This window comes from Lepus europaeus, chromosome 1 (assembly GCF_033115175.1).
Source record: "Lepus europaeus isolate LE1 chromosome 1, mLepTim1.pri, whole genome shotgun sequence".
Taxonomy (NCBI): domain Eukaryota; kingdom Metazoa; phylum Chordata; class Mammalia; order Lagomorpha; family Leporidae; genus Lepus; species Lepus europaeus.
The window spans coordinates 82,583,796-82,601,158 of NC_084827.1; the positions used below are offsets into that span (position 1 = coordinate 82,583,796).

Consider the following 17,363-nt stretch of genomic DNA (forward strand, 5'->3'; position numbering starts at 1 on the left):
CATAAAACTAAGATGCTGAAAAGTAAACATGTATATGTATAGCCATATGTGTGTGTATGTATGTCTGCATGTGTCTATGTATGTGAGGGGGTTGGGACACATACACACATACACAAACACACACACACTTACAAAGAGGGATCCTCATAAAGTTTAGAAGAAATGTGTGTTTTGAAAAATATATTCATGGGTTTCAAAAATTTTTGCACCAAAATAAACATTTTAATTCTTTTTACATGAATTTTTTGAAGTACCCTCATACCCATGTATCTTAAAAGGTCTTCAACAAATATACAATTCCAGTTTCACTCTGAAATCAGCTGGTACTTACAGCCATAGCTTCCCGCATATATCCATTACTTAAACTAATTCTAGTTGGAGAGGAAATGCTAATACCTGAGATAGATTTGAGATGATCCCACCACCATAGCACAAATCAACACAACGAAAATATGTCAGGATCTACTTTTAAGTTGCAAGATTTATACTAAAAAAGTGATCTGAGCACACAAACTCAGGTATTCCTAATTTACTTTTTCTCGCTTAGCTCTGGCCTTATTGAAGTTTCCAGCAACTTCAGTAGTTACTGATGAAGCTTCGCTGGCAGTGCTATAAGCCTATTGTGCTGACAGGTACACTTTCCTTATCACCGCTTGCAAATTGCAACTGTCTACATACCTTTGGGTTTGGATTTTGTGTGTTGAATTCCTCACTTAGCATGATTTTGATTTAGAAAGAGGACAGCAAAATTTTTCAATGAAATTTTTAAAATGAGACTTGGACAAGATCCATTGATACAATAAAAAAGACAGATACTATTTGTTTTCTCTGATCTAATAGAGTACCTAATAGGTAATCTATACAAATGAAATTGATATTTTGAAATTTGATGATTGTTTAAAGCCCTTGTTTTGACTGTTGAGGAACATGTTTTTTTTTTTTTTTTTTTTTTTTCTTCATACTATTTGTTGAACTTTTTACTTAGTGTAGGTTTAATCTGACAAGTGTAAAGTAAACTGAACAGATATTTGTAAATAGGAGATGAAAGAGAAAGAAGGGTGAAAGTGTGGCTGGGAAAGAGTAGGGTGGGAAATATCACTATGTTCCTCAATCTGTATATATGAAATTTGTATACCTTAAATGAAAATAAAAGTGTGTTCCAAATTCCTTTGTCTCTTTCATCAGCCTCATTAACTTCCTTCCTTCCCTCCTCCTCCTTTCTATTCTGGTAAACTGCAAGCTAATCTTGAATCAATATGAAATTAGTGATAAATAACTAATGAATCAGTAACATAAAATAATTTTTGTTTTCTAGTAGATTTAAAAATGGAGTTCTGATTATTTGAGCTCCAAATTACTTTTTTCATTTATTTTTTTGACAGGCAGAGTGGACAGAGAGAGAGAGAGAGAGAGAGAGAGAGAGAGGTCTTCCTTTGCCATTGGTTCACCCTGCAATGGCCGCTGCAGCCGGCGCACTGCGCTGATCCAAAACCAGGAGCCAGGTGCTTCTCCTGGTCTTCCATGCAGGTGCAGGGCCCAAGCACTTGGACCATCCTCCACTGCACTCCCTGGCCACAGCAGAGAGCTGGACTGGAAAAGGGGCAACCGGGACAGAATCCGGTGCCCTGACCGGGACTAGAACCCGGTGTGCTGGCACCCCAAGGCAGAGGATTAGCCTATTGAGCAGCGGCGCCGGCCCAAATTACTTCTAGTTTAATTCCTTTTTTGGGGGGAATAATTTGGTGACTACCTTTGAGATTTAAGCAAGAATTCTAGGGATTATTACTTTCCCATTGCAACTCATTACATATAGTTAATTCTACCACTTGCCTTGCCCATCCTGAGAGAAATCTGTAAGTTATAAATTATGACCAGGATATTTTTAGCACTTTTTCATGAGACTTAATATTATGTTGGAAATATAAAAGTTACAAAACCAGCATGTAAAAATTTAAGCATAAAAGGTGATAATTAAAACTAAAATATTATAATTAGTGACTAGATTGTAGGTGGATGGGAAAAATTATAATTGCAAATATTAGGAAAGTTATATTTAAAATGGCAAGTAAAGTAAAATATTCAAATGAAATTTTAAAATTTTAATATGTATTATTTCAACACAATTTAGAAGATATATACGATAATCTTGTTTATCATTAAGCCCCTGATAAAATGTACTGGTGACATATATCATATACTCAGATTTATGTAGGAAGAGTTTGCAAATAGAAAGTGAAAAATCAGAAAATATGAGATGTGTTTAGGGGGTAAACTTTTAATATGTCAGTTTTAGTTTACTAAATCGGTTTTAGTAAATTCTTCACACATATTACCACCTAGATTTATAGGGACAATGGGAAGTTTGCTGGGAAAAAAATCACACAGATTACACTCTACATTTTCTAGTGACACAGACTTGAAATTCTTTTTTTGCAGTGATCTGAAGAGTGTCATATTGTTTTAATAGAGAAAGAACAGATAGTGACATCAAGACTGTCATTCCTTTGTAACTTCAATGTATTACCACTTTGTACTATAAATGCAATCCAACAAGGGTTGTGAATTTAAAAAGGACTTCTTTGATTATATTCGCCTTACTATTAACATAATAGATTATCTAATGAATGGAAAATTGTAATGCAGCATTTTGATGCATCTCAGTGGATCTGGTCTCTATTGGTTGGTTTTGTTCTCTTCTTCCAAGCATTCTTTGTACATCTGTGTGGATTGCTATGGGCATATCCTGGATTGAGAGGCTTTGTAATTTTAGAACATGTTTTCATTTCTCATGCAATTTAGATAGGGTAATAATACCACTGATACAAGGTACTATGTAGGAAGAGATGAAATTTTTGAAAATATTCTCATTTCACAAGTCCTTATTGTAAAATTTTTATAAGCACATCTCCATATATAAGTATACAGATATAAAAGTCCATTTTTCTTTCTTCAAATGGTTCCAAATTATGGAGATTAAAATATCAGTGTTATAGAAAATCACTTATAATATGTATGTTTCATTATCTTTACTAGAAAGAAATTAATTTTTCTAGGAAACTCAGACAACAATTCAGTAGGTACAAAACATTCATAAGACATCACCTCCAAAACAATAAACTTTTGTCCGTATGAATTCTCATGAGGAACACAAATACACCACCAAAACACATCCATCTTTAAATCCTATCTTGGACTGTGTAATTAAATTAGGTACGTGTTTGTCCGTGAAGCATTTCTAAAAGCAGAGCAATGTTTGAGCCAATCTACTTTTTCACTGTAAGTCTATAGTAACGAGACAGTTTCTTAGAGACTTGAAAAGGCTGGTACTTCATTGACTTAAAAAAAAAATTGCTGTACACTGGAAATTTATATTCATTAAATAAAAGTTAAAAAAAAAAATTCCTGGTGGTGACCAAAAATTAAAAGAAAGATGGAGGGTAGGAAAACAGACTCAATGTCTACACTGTCCTTTTGATTAAAATCAGTCACCTCTTTTCATTTAAATACAGACAACATACATGTGGCAAATTTAATAACCAAAAGGTTTGGTTTTTGTGCACATGTTAGGGTCACTCTACCAGACAAAGCAGGTAAACACATTTGTGAGTTTATTTATTCAATGAAGAAAGCTTTCAATATATTACTGGCTCTGGAATGACTATACCTTTACAGTCACTTATGCATTCTAGGTAGGGTGCAAGGCCAGAAAACTGGCCAAGAAAGGGAAAAAAAAAGAAAACAATAACAACAGGAAGTAAAGAACCAAATATTCTTCTTACTATTTCTAAGACCACTACAACTCATAATGAACAGTGATTTAAACCTGTGAAGACACTTCTATGTGTTGACATCTGGAAATATATAAAAAGGCCAAAGTGGTACAATCACCACTGGTAAATGAAGAAAGAAAACAGATTATCACATGATATAAAACTAAACTTGGAACAGTTAGAAAACTGCTATAGAACAAGAAAAAATGTACAGCAAATATGACTATATAAGCTACATCAAAATGCTGATGTTTTCTCAAGGATCATGGTAAATTAACAGCATTTTATTTTTGTTCAAATACTTGTTTTTATTTGCATTTTTCTGGCTTTGCTATTAACATGCAATCTCAATTATGAAATCACACACTGAATTTTATTAGAATACTCAGACATATTTTCATATGATTCATGGCAATTTAATTTCTTTAAGATACTCAATTTCATGTCATCACATCTGAGAAGCAGTATTTGGCAATGTGATAATTTCATTCTTTTAAAAGTTTGATCACACATATCTTTCTGAACATTTTAACATGTAATAAGGCAGCTGAATTATAACTAAAGAGGACAGAATTAGGTTTCAGAAAATAATTTTTGAAAAGAAAATGAAATTCTCAATATCAATTTGCAATTTAATACTTTGTTTTCTGTTACTGGCATTCTTTTCAACATAACTGTCAAAAAGAATGCATGTCACAAAACCTTTCAATAAAAATAAAATCCCTTATTTGTTATTATTACACATGTATTTACAACTGAAACTAACAATCTGCTGACCCTTTAAATGGCACTTGCAGAGGTCAAGTCTAAGAAGTGATGTTCAGGCCAATGCAGGAGCCTGCTGGAGACCAGCTAGAATCTGTGCACAGAGCCATAGTCAATTAAAAGGAAGGACAGACTTAGCTACCTAGTTGATTTTGGCAGCTTATTCACAGCCTGTTAACAGCCTTACTGTCTCAGATTATCTTTCTAAAGTTTACTGCTTTTCTAGTATAACTCTCCATCTCTGGTTTTGAATTCAGTTTATTCAGCCCAGAGCTGGGAGGCTGTCAGCATGTAACCTTTGTCAGGTCTCCAGACAACTTTTGTTTGGTCTATATATTGTTGACTATGCAATGATTTTAAAAGCAGCAGCAGCAGACTTTGAACACTTTAGGCACAATGGGTAGGAAGATACTCCTGCAAAACTAGAACTTTCATTGACCTTGTGTCTTTTCTCCAGATCACAGCATTCAGCTTGTAGGAATCTGTTCAAAGAACAGATGTCACTTCAGTTTTCTCTAGTCTCCCCTATTCCTTATTGTTTTTACTGGCTCCAAAATGAACGGCAGGTTCCTATTGACATCTTGACTTCAATACCTTCTGTGTTATACTCAGTCTGTGAGAATTTTAGTCAGAACAAAACAACTAGTTCAGTTGTTTCTTTCTTAGCTCCATCTTGCAGCTTAATTTACTTCACTGATACCTAGATTTTCTTTCCTTACCTAGGTCTATACCTTGGTCCTCATAACTTTTGCTTAAGCTCTTATATGTCTGTCTTAGAGCCCATTGACTACCTTGCCCTCAGTTCTATTAAAATGTGACAATTAAGCTTTTGTTCATTTTTTGGATTCTAATTGTTTCTCCCTTATATCACTCATGACAGATAAACTTTCTAGAACTTTAGAATTTACATGTTGATTTTTCAAAAAGACATCATAGCATCAAATGATAGAAAAAACCTGAAGGAACCACTTTACTATGAATGCATCCTATTAAAATATTTGATTGCACCAGTATTCATTCAAAAATAATCCGTTTAGGCAAAGATTCATAGAAACAAGCTTATAAACTGTGTAGTCAATCTGCTGTGACAAAGACTTTTCATTTGTCCTTTGCTCACAAGTACTCTTTTACATGAAACATGTAATTGTTTAATAGCCTAACTTCAGTGAGTGAATGCTTTTCTCTCACTGGTATTTTCCAATAGAATATAAGAGTTGCAACTTTGAAGTGCATATTGAGGGTCTAACAATCGATTTCATGCTTAAACAAAAAACAGAGTCTAGGTTGTTTCTGAAGTTCCATTACTATGCAATATTCAATAATACAATTGCAAATGGACTCACCCCGGCAATGTATTCCTTCATCATAACCATCAGAGCAGTCCAAGATGCCATCACACAATTGGGATAAATGAACACATTTGTTGGAACCAAGGCAAGCAACGTGATTCAAGGGGCACTTGATTTCTACTGCCTCGGGACCTGCAAAAAACGAGAACAAAACAAGAGGGTAAGAGTGGTATGTGTTAGCTTCATGTTTTAAATACTCAAACTGTTAGACACAATACATTACTAGTATTCATTTATATAACAAAATTATAGAATATAGACCAATGGCATCAAAATTAGCCCATGTGATTAAAAATCTAATTTTTAATAACTATATGAGACATGAAATACTGTACTTTTTTAAATCATTCATTAAAAGCACAAATACTCTTTTCAATCACTAAAGTAGCATAATTTTTGACAGGAAGGCTGGTTTGAGTCATTATTCTGCAAGTTAGGCAAGGAATTTAAATTCCTTGAGTGTCAATTTCCTCATCTGTGAAATATGAATAATAACAATTTCTTGGCAGGAATCCTGTACAATTATATAAGGTAATATGAACAGAAGAGTTTCAGTGGCATTTAGATGAAGTTTGTCAATCTAAAAGTTATTTTTAAGATTTATTTGAAAGCCAGAGAGAGACAGAAAGAGGGAGATCTTTGATCTGCTGGTTCACTCCCCAAAGACCACAACTGCCAGGGCTGGGCCAGGCCAAAGCTGGGAGCCTGGAACTCCACCAGAGTCTACAACATGGGAGGCAGTGATCCAAAGACTTGGGCCATCTTCCACTGCTTTCCCAGGCACATTAGCATGGAGCTGGATATGAAGCAGAACAGACAGCAAGGACTCTAGTGAGCTCTCCTATGGGATGCTTGCATCCCAGGTGATGGCCTAATTTGCTACACCACAATGCTTGCTTCAAAAAAGTTATTTTACTTTTAACCTGTTCTTTAACAATATGAAGAACAGCTAGTTGTAATATTATTTATATATGAGTTAATTTAATTTTTTTACTGAACAATGATAATTCAATGAAATTGGTAAAGTGTTTTTAAAAAGCAGTCTACTGTGTACTTTCGTCTCATGTGGGATCTGTCCTTAATGTGTTGTCCAATGTGAAGTAATGCTATAACTAGTACTGAAACAGTATTTTTACTCTTTGTGTTTCTGTGTGGGTGCAAACTGATGAAACCCTTACTTAGTATATACTGAATTGATCTTCCGTATATAAAGCTAATTGAAAATGAAAAAAAAAACCTTTTTTTTTTTTGACAGGCAGAGTGGACAGTGAGAGAGAGAGAGACAAAGAGAAAGGTCTTCCTTTGCCGTTGGTTCACCCTCCAATGGCCGCCGCGGCCAGCACGCTACGGCCAGCGCACCACGCTAATCCGAAGGTAGGAGCCAGGTGCTTCTCCTGGTCTCCCATGGGGTGCAGGGCCCAAGCACTTGGGCCATCCTCCACTGCACTCCTAGGCCACAGCAGAGAGCTGGCTTGGAAGAGGGGCAGCCGGGACAGAATCCGGCGCCCCGACCGGGACTAGAACCCGGTGTGCCAGCGCCGCTAGGTGGAGGATTAGCCTAGTTAGCCGTGGCCCCGGCCAAAAAAACTTGGTTTTAAATTGATAATTGCATAGAAAATTAATCAATTTTTAAAAAATATCATGTAGGATCTCTGTCCTTAATGTGCTGTACATTGTGATTTAATGCTATAACTAGTACTCAAACAGTATTTTTTACTTTGTGTTACTATGTGGAGGCAAACTGTTGAAATCTTTACATAATATATACTAAACTGATCTTATGTATATAGATAGAATTGAAAATGAATCTTGATGTGAATAGAAGGGGAGAGGGAGCGGGAAAGGGGAGGGTTGCTGGTGGGAGGGAAGTTGGGGGGTGGGAAACCATTGTAATCCATAAGCTGTTCTTTGGAAATTTATATTCATTAAATAAAAGTTTAAAAAAATCTTAAAAAAAAAACAGTCTTACTGAGTGTAACTGCTGGTGGTATAAATATGTTTACATCACAATGTATACCCAAGCCTCCTAACTGAACCTTTGAAGATGACAAACCTGGACAATAACAGAGTCTTTGTCATTTCTCAAAGTTCATTAAATCCAAATCTTTATCAAACATTCAAATTGCATTCCATATGTCTGAATTTCATATTGCTAATTCTCAAATCTATCCATATTTCTACTAGCACTGTCCAAGTTCCCCATGTGAATCTTAGTGGAATCCATTTCTCCTCAGTCTAAAGTGCAGATTTCAATATGGCTACAGTAATGTTAACTTTATTTGGATAATTATAACACCCGAATTCTTTTTAATTTATTTTTTTATTTCAAACTTTTATTTAATGAATATAAATTTCCAGTGTACAGCTTATGGATTACAATGGCTTCCCCCTCCCATAACTTCCCTCCCACCCGCAACCCTCCCCTCTCCCGCTCCCTCTCCCCTTCCATTCACATCAAGATTCATTTTCAATTCTCTTTATATACAGAAGATCAATTTAGTATACATTAAATAAAGATTTCAACAGTTTGCACCCACATAGAAACACAAAGTGAAACACACTGTTTGAGTACTAGTTATAGCATTAAATCACAATGTACAGCACATTAAGGACAGAGATCCCACATGAGGAGTAAGTGCACAGTGACTCCTGTTGTTGACCCAACAAATTGACACTCTAGTTTATGGCACCAGTAACCACCCTAGGCTCTCGTCATGAGTTGCCAAGGCTATGGAAGCCTTCCAAGTTCGCCGACTCTGATCATATTTAGACAAGGTCATAAGAGACAGGGTGAGGATAGTAACCAATGATCCTAAGAGTGGCATTAACCAGGTCTGAACAATTATACAGCATTAAGTGGGGAAGAGGACCATCAGTACACACAGGTTGGGAGTAGAGCCATTGGAGGTAGAGTAGAGGTTATGATTACGAAGGAATGAGGCCCAAGTATAACACCCGAATCCTATAGTCAGCTATACAAAGGTTTTAATCATAGCTCTGTCACTACCATGAGATATTAACATAATCAGTGAGACAAAAGTGTAGGATTCTTTTGCATGTCAACTCGTTTTTAGTTTTTTGAAGATTTATTTACTTTCATTAATATAAAGAGAACAGAAATAAAGATCTTAGATACAATTCTTAGAATATAAGTACTTTCCCCCACCCCATTCTCCTTTCCTTGATCTCCCTTTCTTCCTTTTATAATTTTTTGACTTCATTTTTAATTTACTTTTTAATCAAAGGCTTAATCTCCAAGAGCTCATCAGGCAGAAAGACAGTTGTTCAGCAGGAACATGGACAAGGGCTACAAATAACAAATAAATCCCAACAAAATTATTAACTGAAAATTATTGAGCACTGTCAGACACAGGCTTAGAGCAGGAATTCAATATATGTTCCTGACCTAAATAAATGTGGCTTAGTAGAGTGGTTAGACTCTGGAGTAAGATTGCTAAGTAACACCCTGGCCCCACCACTTAAATGTTGAATGGCCTGAGCAAATTATACACCATCTTTGTACTTCACAGGGTTATGGTGAGACTGCATCAAAAGCTTTTAGCATAGCACCTGTAAGCACTCAATAAATGGTTGCTGTTATCATAGTTAAGTGCAATATTTCCCAAGAAACTGAGTTGCCTTTTGGTAAACACTCATACTGGATACATTTCTTTTCTGTTTCAAAGTCCCAAAGAGGGGGAAAAAACAGCTCAAAATGTCATGTTTTACTTTCACTATTGAGTTGAGGCAAACTAATAATAATGAAATCGCCAATGTAATGTGTTCTAGGATACACAAAGTTAGAATTGCAGAACAGACTGAGGTGCTAGAATTGGAAAAATAAAGCCAGCAAAAATACAAGCAAAATGGAACAAAATAACTAGAACTGTTAAAAGTAATACTTATTTGAAACACCATACACAATAATAATTAAAAGCCTAAGGGATGTTGTTTTCTGTTAAAACAGCTTTCACCCTTGTGTTTTGAAGGATTTGAAACAAATTTTTATGACGTAGCATCACTAGCTGAAGTGTTGTCACTAACAGTTTTCTCTGTACTTTTTCACATACATTGATATAATTTTTACTATATAGAGCTTTTAACTTTGTTAAATATCCATCACTGCAGAAGCACAATTTACAGTACCATGTTTCCTTGAGCATCAATACTTATAGACATACATAATTCTTTCTATGTATTACATAATATGTACACACACATATTTTTGAATTCCAACTACAAGAGAAAAATGTAACAATTCACTCAAAGGTTTTGACTATTTAGTCTTCTATTTGTAAGATTAACACAAAATCATTTAAAATAAAATTTAAAAATATAAATTAATCTTGAGAATCTATACATTTCTATGATCACAGGAATAAAGGAGTTGTTTGTAAAATTAATTGGCTGATTCTTAAAAATGTAAAAACATGCATTCTTGCGTTAGTGTCAAAATAATGCTTAGGCAAGTTATATTTAGACTTCTCTGTAAGAAGTCTAAAAATAAACCACACAAAGACTGCTTCATAAACCTAGGGGAGGTTTCAAGTTTTAGATGACTCCACAATTCTTACAAACAGTAATTTTTCTTAAAAAGTTTGACATGCACTGGCTCAAATAAGATTTTTCACTTTTAAAATCAAGTAAGTGATGAACACAATAATAGAGGTGAAATACATACCAAGACCCACAAGATCGGTGCAACTACTGAGATTTTCAGAACATATGAAAAATGCTTAGATTCCTCAAAAGAAATATGTAGAATAATTAGATAATTCCTAACAGTTACACATAAAAAAAAAGAGAGAAACTCAGGAGAATCAAAAAGTTGGTTTATATTTTTAATAGACTAGCCACTGCAGTCACCTATGTCTTTGATTTAAATATATATTTATATGTAAATATATATTATATAATTATATTTATATAATATTATATATTTATATATATATAACCTTGGTTTCCAATACTACTGGGTAGCCTGTAAGACAGCTGGACCATGACTAGATAGGTACCACCTTAACCAGTCCTTTACAAATTTTCATATCAAGGCACATTAAGATAATGACAATATTTGTGAAATACACTGAAGTAAACAGCCGAAATTATTAGGCCTGGCAAATTCAGCTCATAGTTGAGGGACTCAGTATTTCAAACCCATTAGAGTAATGCTAGGATATTTCAGTTGAAAAACTCTGCTAAAACCAGTATTTATTGTTCTTTCTTTCTGGAAAATGGGAACAGACAAGAGGATTTGAGAAATACAATGGGTGCCCCTATCAAAATGTCCCCCAGAAACCTGCTAATATGGATAGAGGTGGCATGAATTCCCGAGATTATGTTGATTCTTTTGATCAAGACTTTTAGGTATTCAAAATATTTCCCCAACAGAGATCATGCACATGGCTTAGTAAGAACACAGAGCCTCCCTTGCATGCCTGCCATTATGTCCTTAGCTGCTCAGGTTTGAGGACTTGGGGAACCTGGAATGAGGACAGAGTTGACAAGTACAAATAGTACAAAGCCACTTCAAAACTTTAATAAACACAGCGGTGCTAGTGAGACTGTCACCTCAGATTTCAGTGATGCGCATTCAGAAAACATTCCCAAGGGCACAGGAGGGTAAACGACTGGACACCTGCTTCCCATATTAGAGTCCCAGTTCAAATCCCGGCTACTCCAAGTTTCTGATCTAGCTTCCTAATGATGTGCTTAGGAAGCAGAAGATGATGCCTCAAGTACGTTGTTTCTGCCACCCTCATGGGAAACCTTGATAGAATTACTGGCTTCACTTCAGCCTGTCTCAGCTTTGTCTGTTGTGGGCATTTGTGAAGCGAGCCAGAAGTTGGAAGATCAGTCTTTGTCACTATGCCTTTGGAATAAATTTCTAAAATCTGTTATAAAAAAAAAAAATTCCAGTCCCTAAAATCTAATTTTGACCTACCCGAGATAGCAGAATTAAAAACATAGTAATTTTTAAAACTCCATTATTAGATGGACTTAAAACACAATAGTATTTATACTTAAAAATTATTTATGGGGTGCCAGTGCTTGTGGCTCAGCAGGTTAAAGCCATGGCCTTCAGCACCAGCATCTCATATGGCTTCCGGTTCAATTCCTGGAAGCTCCACTTCCAATCCAGCTCATGCTAATATACATGGGAAAGCAGTGGAGGATGGCCCAAGAGCTTGGGCCCCTGCACCCATGTGAGACCCAGAAGAAGCTCTTGGCTCCAGGCTTCAGCCTGGCACAACACTGGCTGCGTTGGCCATTTGGGAAGTGAACCAGTGAATGAAAGATCTGTCTCTCTTTGTAGGTCTTTCTTTCAAATAAATAAAATACATCCTTAAAATTATTTATGGGCCTTACTTAATAAGTTGAAAGGGCTTCTTTCTTAAACTAAAACCTTTTACACAAAAGTCTTTTATGATAATGCAAGGGTGGCCATATGATTCACCCATATCCTTTTGAATGGTTACATTATTTTCTCTAAACATAGAGCAAACATTTTCCTCTGTCAGAAATAAGATGCAAGAAAAGACATAAGTCTCATCAAATGCATTTGCTGGTTAAAGCTAACTGAATAGTGCATTCTGTTAGAAAGGGGGGATTTTTCTTCTAATATAGCAGCAGATACAGTCAAACATTTGCACTCATCACAGTACCATCATAGCATAACTAGCATTGCTCCTCCCTAGCCTGTCCACCTGTCCACCTCACATTGTGATCAATTCAACTTTTTGGTTTTCTCACTATCAAGAATTGCTTCTTGGTTGCATTTCCCATTTTTATCTTTCCAGTGTTTCAAAATTTTCCATATGTTATCTCATCCAATTTTCTTAACCAATACATCAGAATAAAGTTCCTTTGAAGGACTGAATTTTCCCTCAAACTGTGTACTTTTTACCTACCTTAAAAACAAGCAAAAAAACCAAAAACCAAAAACCAAAAAACCCAAACATTACTATTGAAACTTCATCAAACCTAGATTGCACCTGCTACATTCTTTCATTCCCTTTTCAGTCTGCTTCCAACATTCTGCTGAACATGTTCTTTTCAGGGTCTCTGTGGTCTGCTTACAGTGAGCCAAAGGGACACAGCGTATTTGAAAAGCTGAGATTTCCTGTCTCTTACACTCATTCTCTACTATTCTTTCTCTTGCCCTATAGACTCAAGACACATTACTCTTGGTTTTCACACCATTCTATAGACATTGTATCATCAACTTCCCTGCCTCTTCTGTCTGGGAAACATATAATGATTCTTGAATAGGGCACTGTCTTTTTTCCCACAAAGCTTTCTAACTTTTCCAAAAGTTGTGGTCCTTTAAAAACTTGTCTATATTATTTTTAAGTATTTTCAACATTAGACCATGAAATATCTTTTATCAGTGGTTATTTCTCACACCTATTTCTCTGTAATTCAAATTCCTAGCATGATGCCTTGACATAGAATTGGTGTTCAATATACAAGTATGGTTCTGTAAATATACAGTACATGTAAACTCTGATTACTTCCTGTTTCTTTCTGACATGCTGGAAGTTTCCACGACCACAAGCAATGCGGTCTCAGAACAGGTTTGACAAAATCTGCTTTCATCTTATCACCACTCTCAATATTATAAGAGTTTGCAAAAGCTGGCCACAACCAACAAAACTGTGGCATGATTTTATTTTCTAATTGAAACTTAGCATTACTTATTTACTTTCAATATTTATATTATATTTCAGTTTCATCTTTCATAAAGTATCATCTTCCATATCCCTAAGCTATAGAAATTTTATCTGTACTTCTGGAATTTTCTGTATGCAATGCCATCAACTGGAAAGTAAGTCTTTTCTGTTTTCCCAACAAAATCCTTCAAGGTCAGCCTCAAATCCTGGCTCTCCATTAAATATTCCTTATGAAAACATGCATAGCATAGCGGAATGCATGGAAGGCTTAAAGACCAAAACCCTGAAATGGAATTTTTTCTGCTACTTGATATACAATCATGAATGAAGTATTTATTAAGACCCTTCTTCCATATTTGAAAAATGGAATAACAGCATCTAACGTACACAAATATCGTAAGGAGCAAGTGAATTTATCTTTGGGACACACTATGTCAATGGAGCTTTTTGCAAGTGTCACTGCTTACGCTTTGTTCTATGGACTTACCTTGTTTACAGCTCAGTTTTAGTTTTTAATTAGATATGTCTCTGTATGGTTTATGAACTGTCTCATATATGAAGGTTTTCATGTATTTCTTGAGGCCAAAATCTTTCATTTAATAATTTTCTTCTTCTTCTTTATAATATTAGTTAATAAAATGTAGTAATAAAAATTACCATTGTAACAAGTTGGTACAAAATCAACAATATTAATTTGCTAGGTAAAGTGATTACCAAAAATCAGAGTATTTTCAAAATTCAGAAATTTAAAATTACGGGATTTCATTTGATTATCTATGATTTTGAAAACTGATAAAGCTTGAGGAATTAGTTGAGATTTTAATAAAGTACTGCTTAAAATACTGAATAAAATGATAACTTCTATTTTTTAAGTTTTATTTAACCATTTACTGTTTATTTGAAAGGCAAAGTGGAAGAGCCTGGGTAAGATAGTGAGAGATGGTCTATCTACTGTGTCACTCCCAACATGTTCTCAACAGCCAGCATTGAACAAGGTCAAAGCTAGAAGACAGGAATTTCTGGGTTTCCCACTTGGATCATGATCTGCTGGCTCCCTGGATGCATTAGCAGAATGCAAAGTAGGATTTTATCCCAGGCATTCTGAAACAGGACGCAGCTTTCCCAGTTGGCAATATAACATTCCGGGTCACAATTCCTACCCAAGATTATTCCTATTGACAGGCTACCTCAAAAAGCTTGGCTTCTGAACATGTAATCTTTTCAGCAAATTCCCTTTATTAAATTGAAGATACTATAATTCTTAAAAAAATATGGCAAGTTTCTTCTTTCAAAAAGATTTACCCATTCATGTATTTGACAGGCAAAGTGACATGGGGAAAGAAAGAGGGAGAGGAAGAGGGAGAGAGAGAGAGAGACAGAGACTGATCATTCTTCCATACTCTGGTTCAATTCACAAATAGCCACAACTGCTGGCATGGTTATAGGGAGAAAGCAGGATTCTGAAACTCCATCCAGGTCTCCCATATTGGTAGCAAGAGTCCTAATACCTGGAACCCTTTACCTTCCCAGGTACACTAGCAGGGAGCTGGATGGGAAGCAGAGCATCCAGGACTCAAACTAACACTCCAATATGGGATACCGGCATAGCAAGCAGCAACTCAGCCCACTATGCACAATGCTGACCCCAACAAGTTTCTTAAAAGTTAACTTTCCTTGAACTACTTAGGAGCACTTTAAAAATTTTAATTATTTTATATGAAAAGTAGGGGATATAGAGGAATAGATAGAGATGGAGAAAGATCTTCCATTTGCTGGATCACTCCCCAAATACCCACAATAGACAGGGTTAGGCCACATCAAAGCAAGAAATCCAAAACTCCATCCTCATCTCCCACATAGGTAGCAAGTGTGCAAACACTTGGTCCATCATTTTCTGCCACCAAATATGCATTAGAAGAAAGCTGGATTTGAAATGGAACAGCTGGGACTTAAACCCACCACATCTGATTTGGGATGTGAGTGTCCCAAGCAGTGGTTTAACCAGCTGTGCCACAGTGCCCACTCGAGGGCATTGTGGTTTCAGTGTTGTTATAACCCAGTTACATATTAACATTTCAGGAATTCTATTTACTGAATGTAAATACTTAATCTTGTATTTATACTTATTTTTTTTAAAGAATGTTTTTCACATATAATCAGGTCAAATATCTTGGGTATATTGCAATCATTTTCAGTATTTTTTTTTTTTTTTTTTAGGAAAAGAGAAAGAGCACAAATGCTCCAGTCTGCTGGATCATCTCCGAATGCCTCCAACTGCCGGGGCCCTAAGCTGAGAGCCCAACATGTAACCAAGGTTTCCCACAGAGGAAGCAGGAATCCAACCACCTGAACCATCATCACTACATTCCAGGGTCCACACCTGCGGGAAGTTGCAGTCAGTAGCTGGAGCCAAAGACTGAACCCAGGCACTGTAATACAAACTCAGAAGTCCCAACCGTTGTTCAACCACCTGGCTTCTTTTTAGAGGGATAAGTATTTCCTATACGGCTAAGTATATGGAAGTAGTACAGCATAACATCTACTGTAATTATCACCACTGTTAAAACAGTTACAGCAATCTAAGTCACTTCAAAAATGTAAAGCATGTGAACAACATTATTAGCTCCATGTTGTTTGGGAAAATTAACACATCATGGAAATATATTAAATATTATAGATCTATCCGCTTAACATTAAAGTTGACACTGGATCTCACTGTATCAACACAAAGTAATGCCATTTTCTTACGACAATGCTTATTTCATGATAACTTTCTTTTATTAATACACAATTTAGTGTTGCATGTGAGCTTCTTTACTAACAAAATTTTAATTTCAGAATAAGAGATTTATAGTATTTAAAATCCAATTTAAATATAGTATTTAAAATCCAATTCAAATTGGATTTATGAACTTCAGCTTCTAAACAGAAGAATATTAAATTTGCAGCATTTGTTAGAACAATGTATGTTACACTTGAGGATACATGAACACGAAGAAGAATCTTTAAAAGTCTTATGCAGTCAATCTAATAGTAACCCACTCAAATAATTTCTGTGTAAAACAGGTTCTAGTAATGGTTTTGGTGTTTACATTATTTCAAATGGGTGTCGTGAAGATTCAGGAACTGGAAGATTGTAAAGGTGATTGATTTTGTCCAGCTGCACCACCCTTAAGCCATCTCCAACATCTGTCCTATTTTTTAAAGCCCCGAGGAAAGAGATTTTCAGCTTTGGTAATTTGTTTCAAGGTTGAAAAATCCTTTCTCTTTAGTTTTTACTCTTTAAAAATCTATGTGTAGGAAAATTCATTGCATTTAACAATACCAAACAATATTTAGGTATCTAATACATGAAAAGGATGCCTGGTCACTTAAGGCATTGTGCCATGGTAAAGCAATTCTGTCCTAACCAAAGTATTTAGGGCATGAATAAATAGATGACTAGCTCAGACTCCTACAGAAGTTTCTGGACCACAACAGGAAACATGGTTATGTTAATATAGAGAGGTATGTGTGGTGTGTGCATGTGTGTGTGATTCCTGCTAACTTTAGAGTTTATCGAGTCACTTTTATCATTTCAATTGGCATCGGAATCCAACTAACACAGGTTAAGTCATAACACTGTCATACAAAGAAATGGTAAACACTTTAGGACAAACATTGTGACAAAGCAGGTTAAGTAGCCACTTGCAATGCCAACATCCCATATCAAAGTGCCCATTTGATTCCTGGCTGCTTCGTTACAGATCCAGTTCCCTGCAAATGTACCTGAGAAGCCAACAGAAGATGGCCCAAGTCCTTGGGCC

General features: G+C 35.6%; 1 protein-coding gene across 1 annotated transcript in view; it reads right to left on the reverse strand.

Annotated features, from left to right (window-relative positions):
• The window catches only part of LRP1B (LDL receptor related protein 1B), a 2,136,850-nt gene that overhangs the window by 1,391,699 nt on the left and 727,788 nt on the right, over positions 1-17,363 (reverse strand). Inside the window, exon 3 of the mRNA XM_062186250.1 lies at positions 5,879-6,016. Coding sequence (XP_062042234.1) covers positions 5,879-6,016 — 138 coding nt within the window. The remainder of the gene's footprint in view (positions 1-5,878; positions 6,017-17,363) is intronic.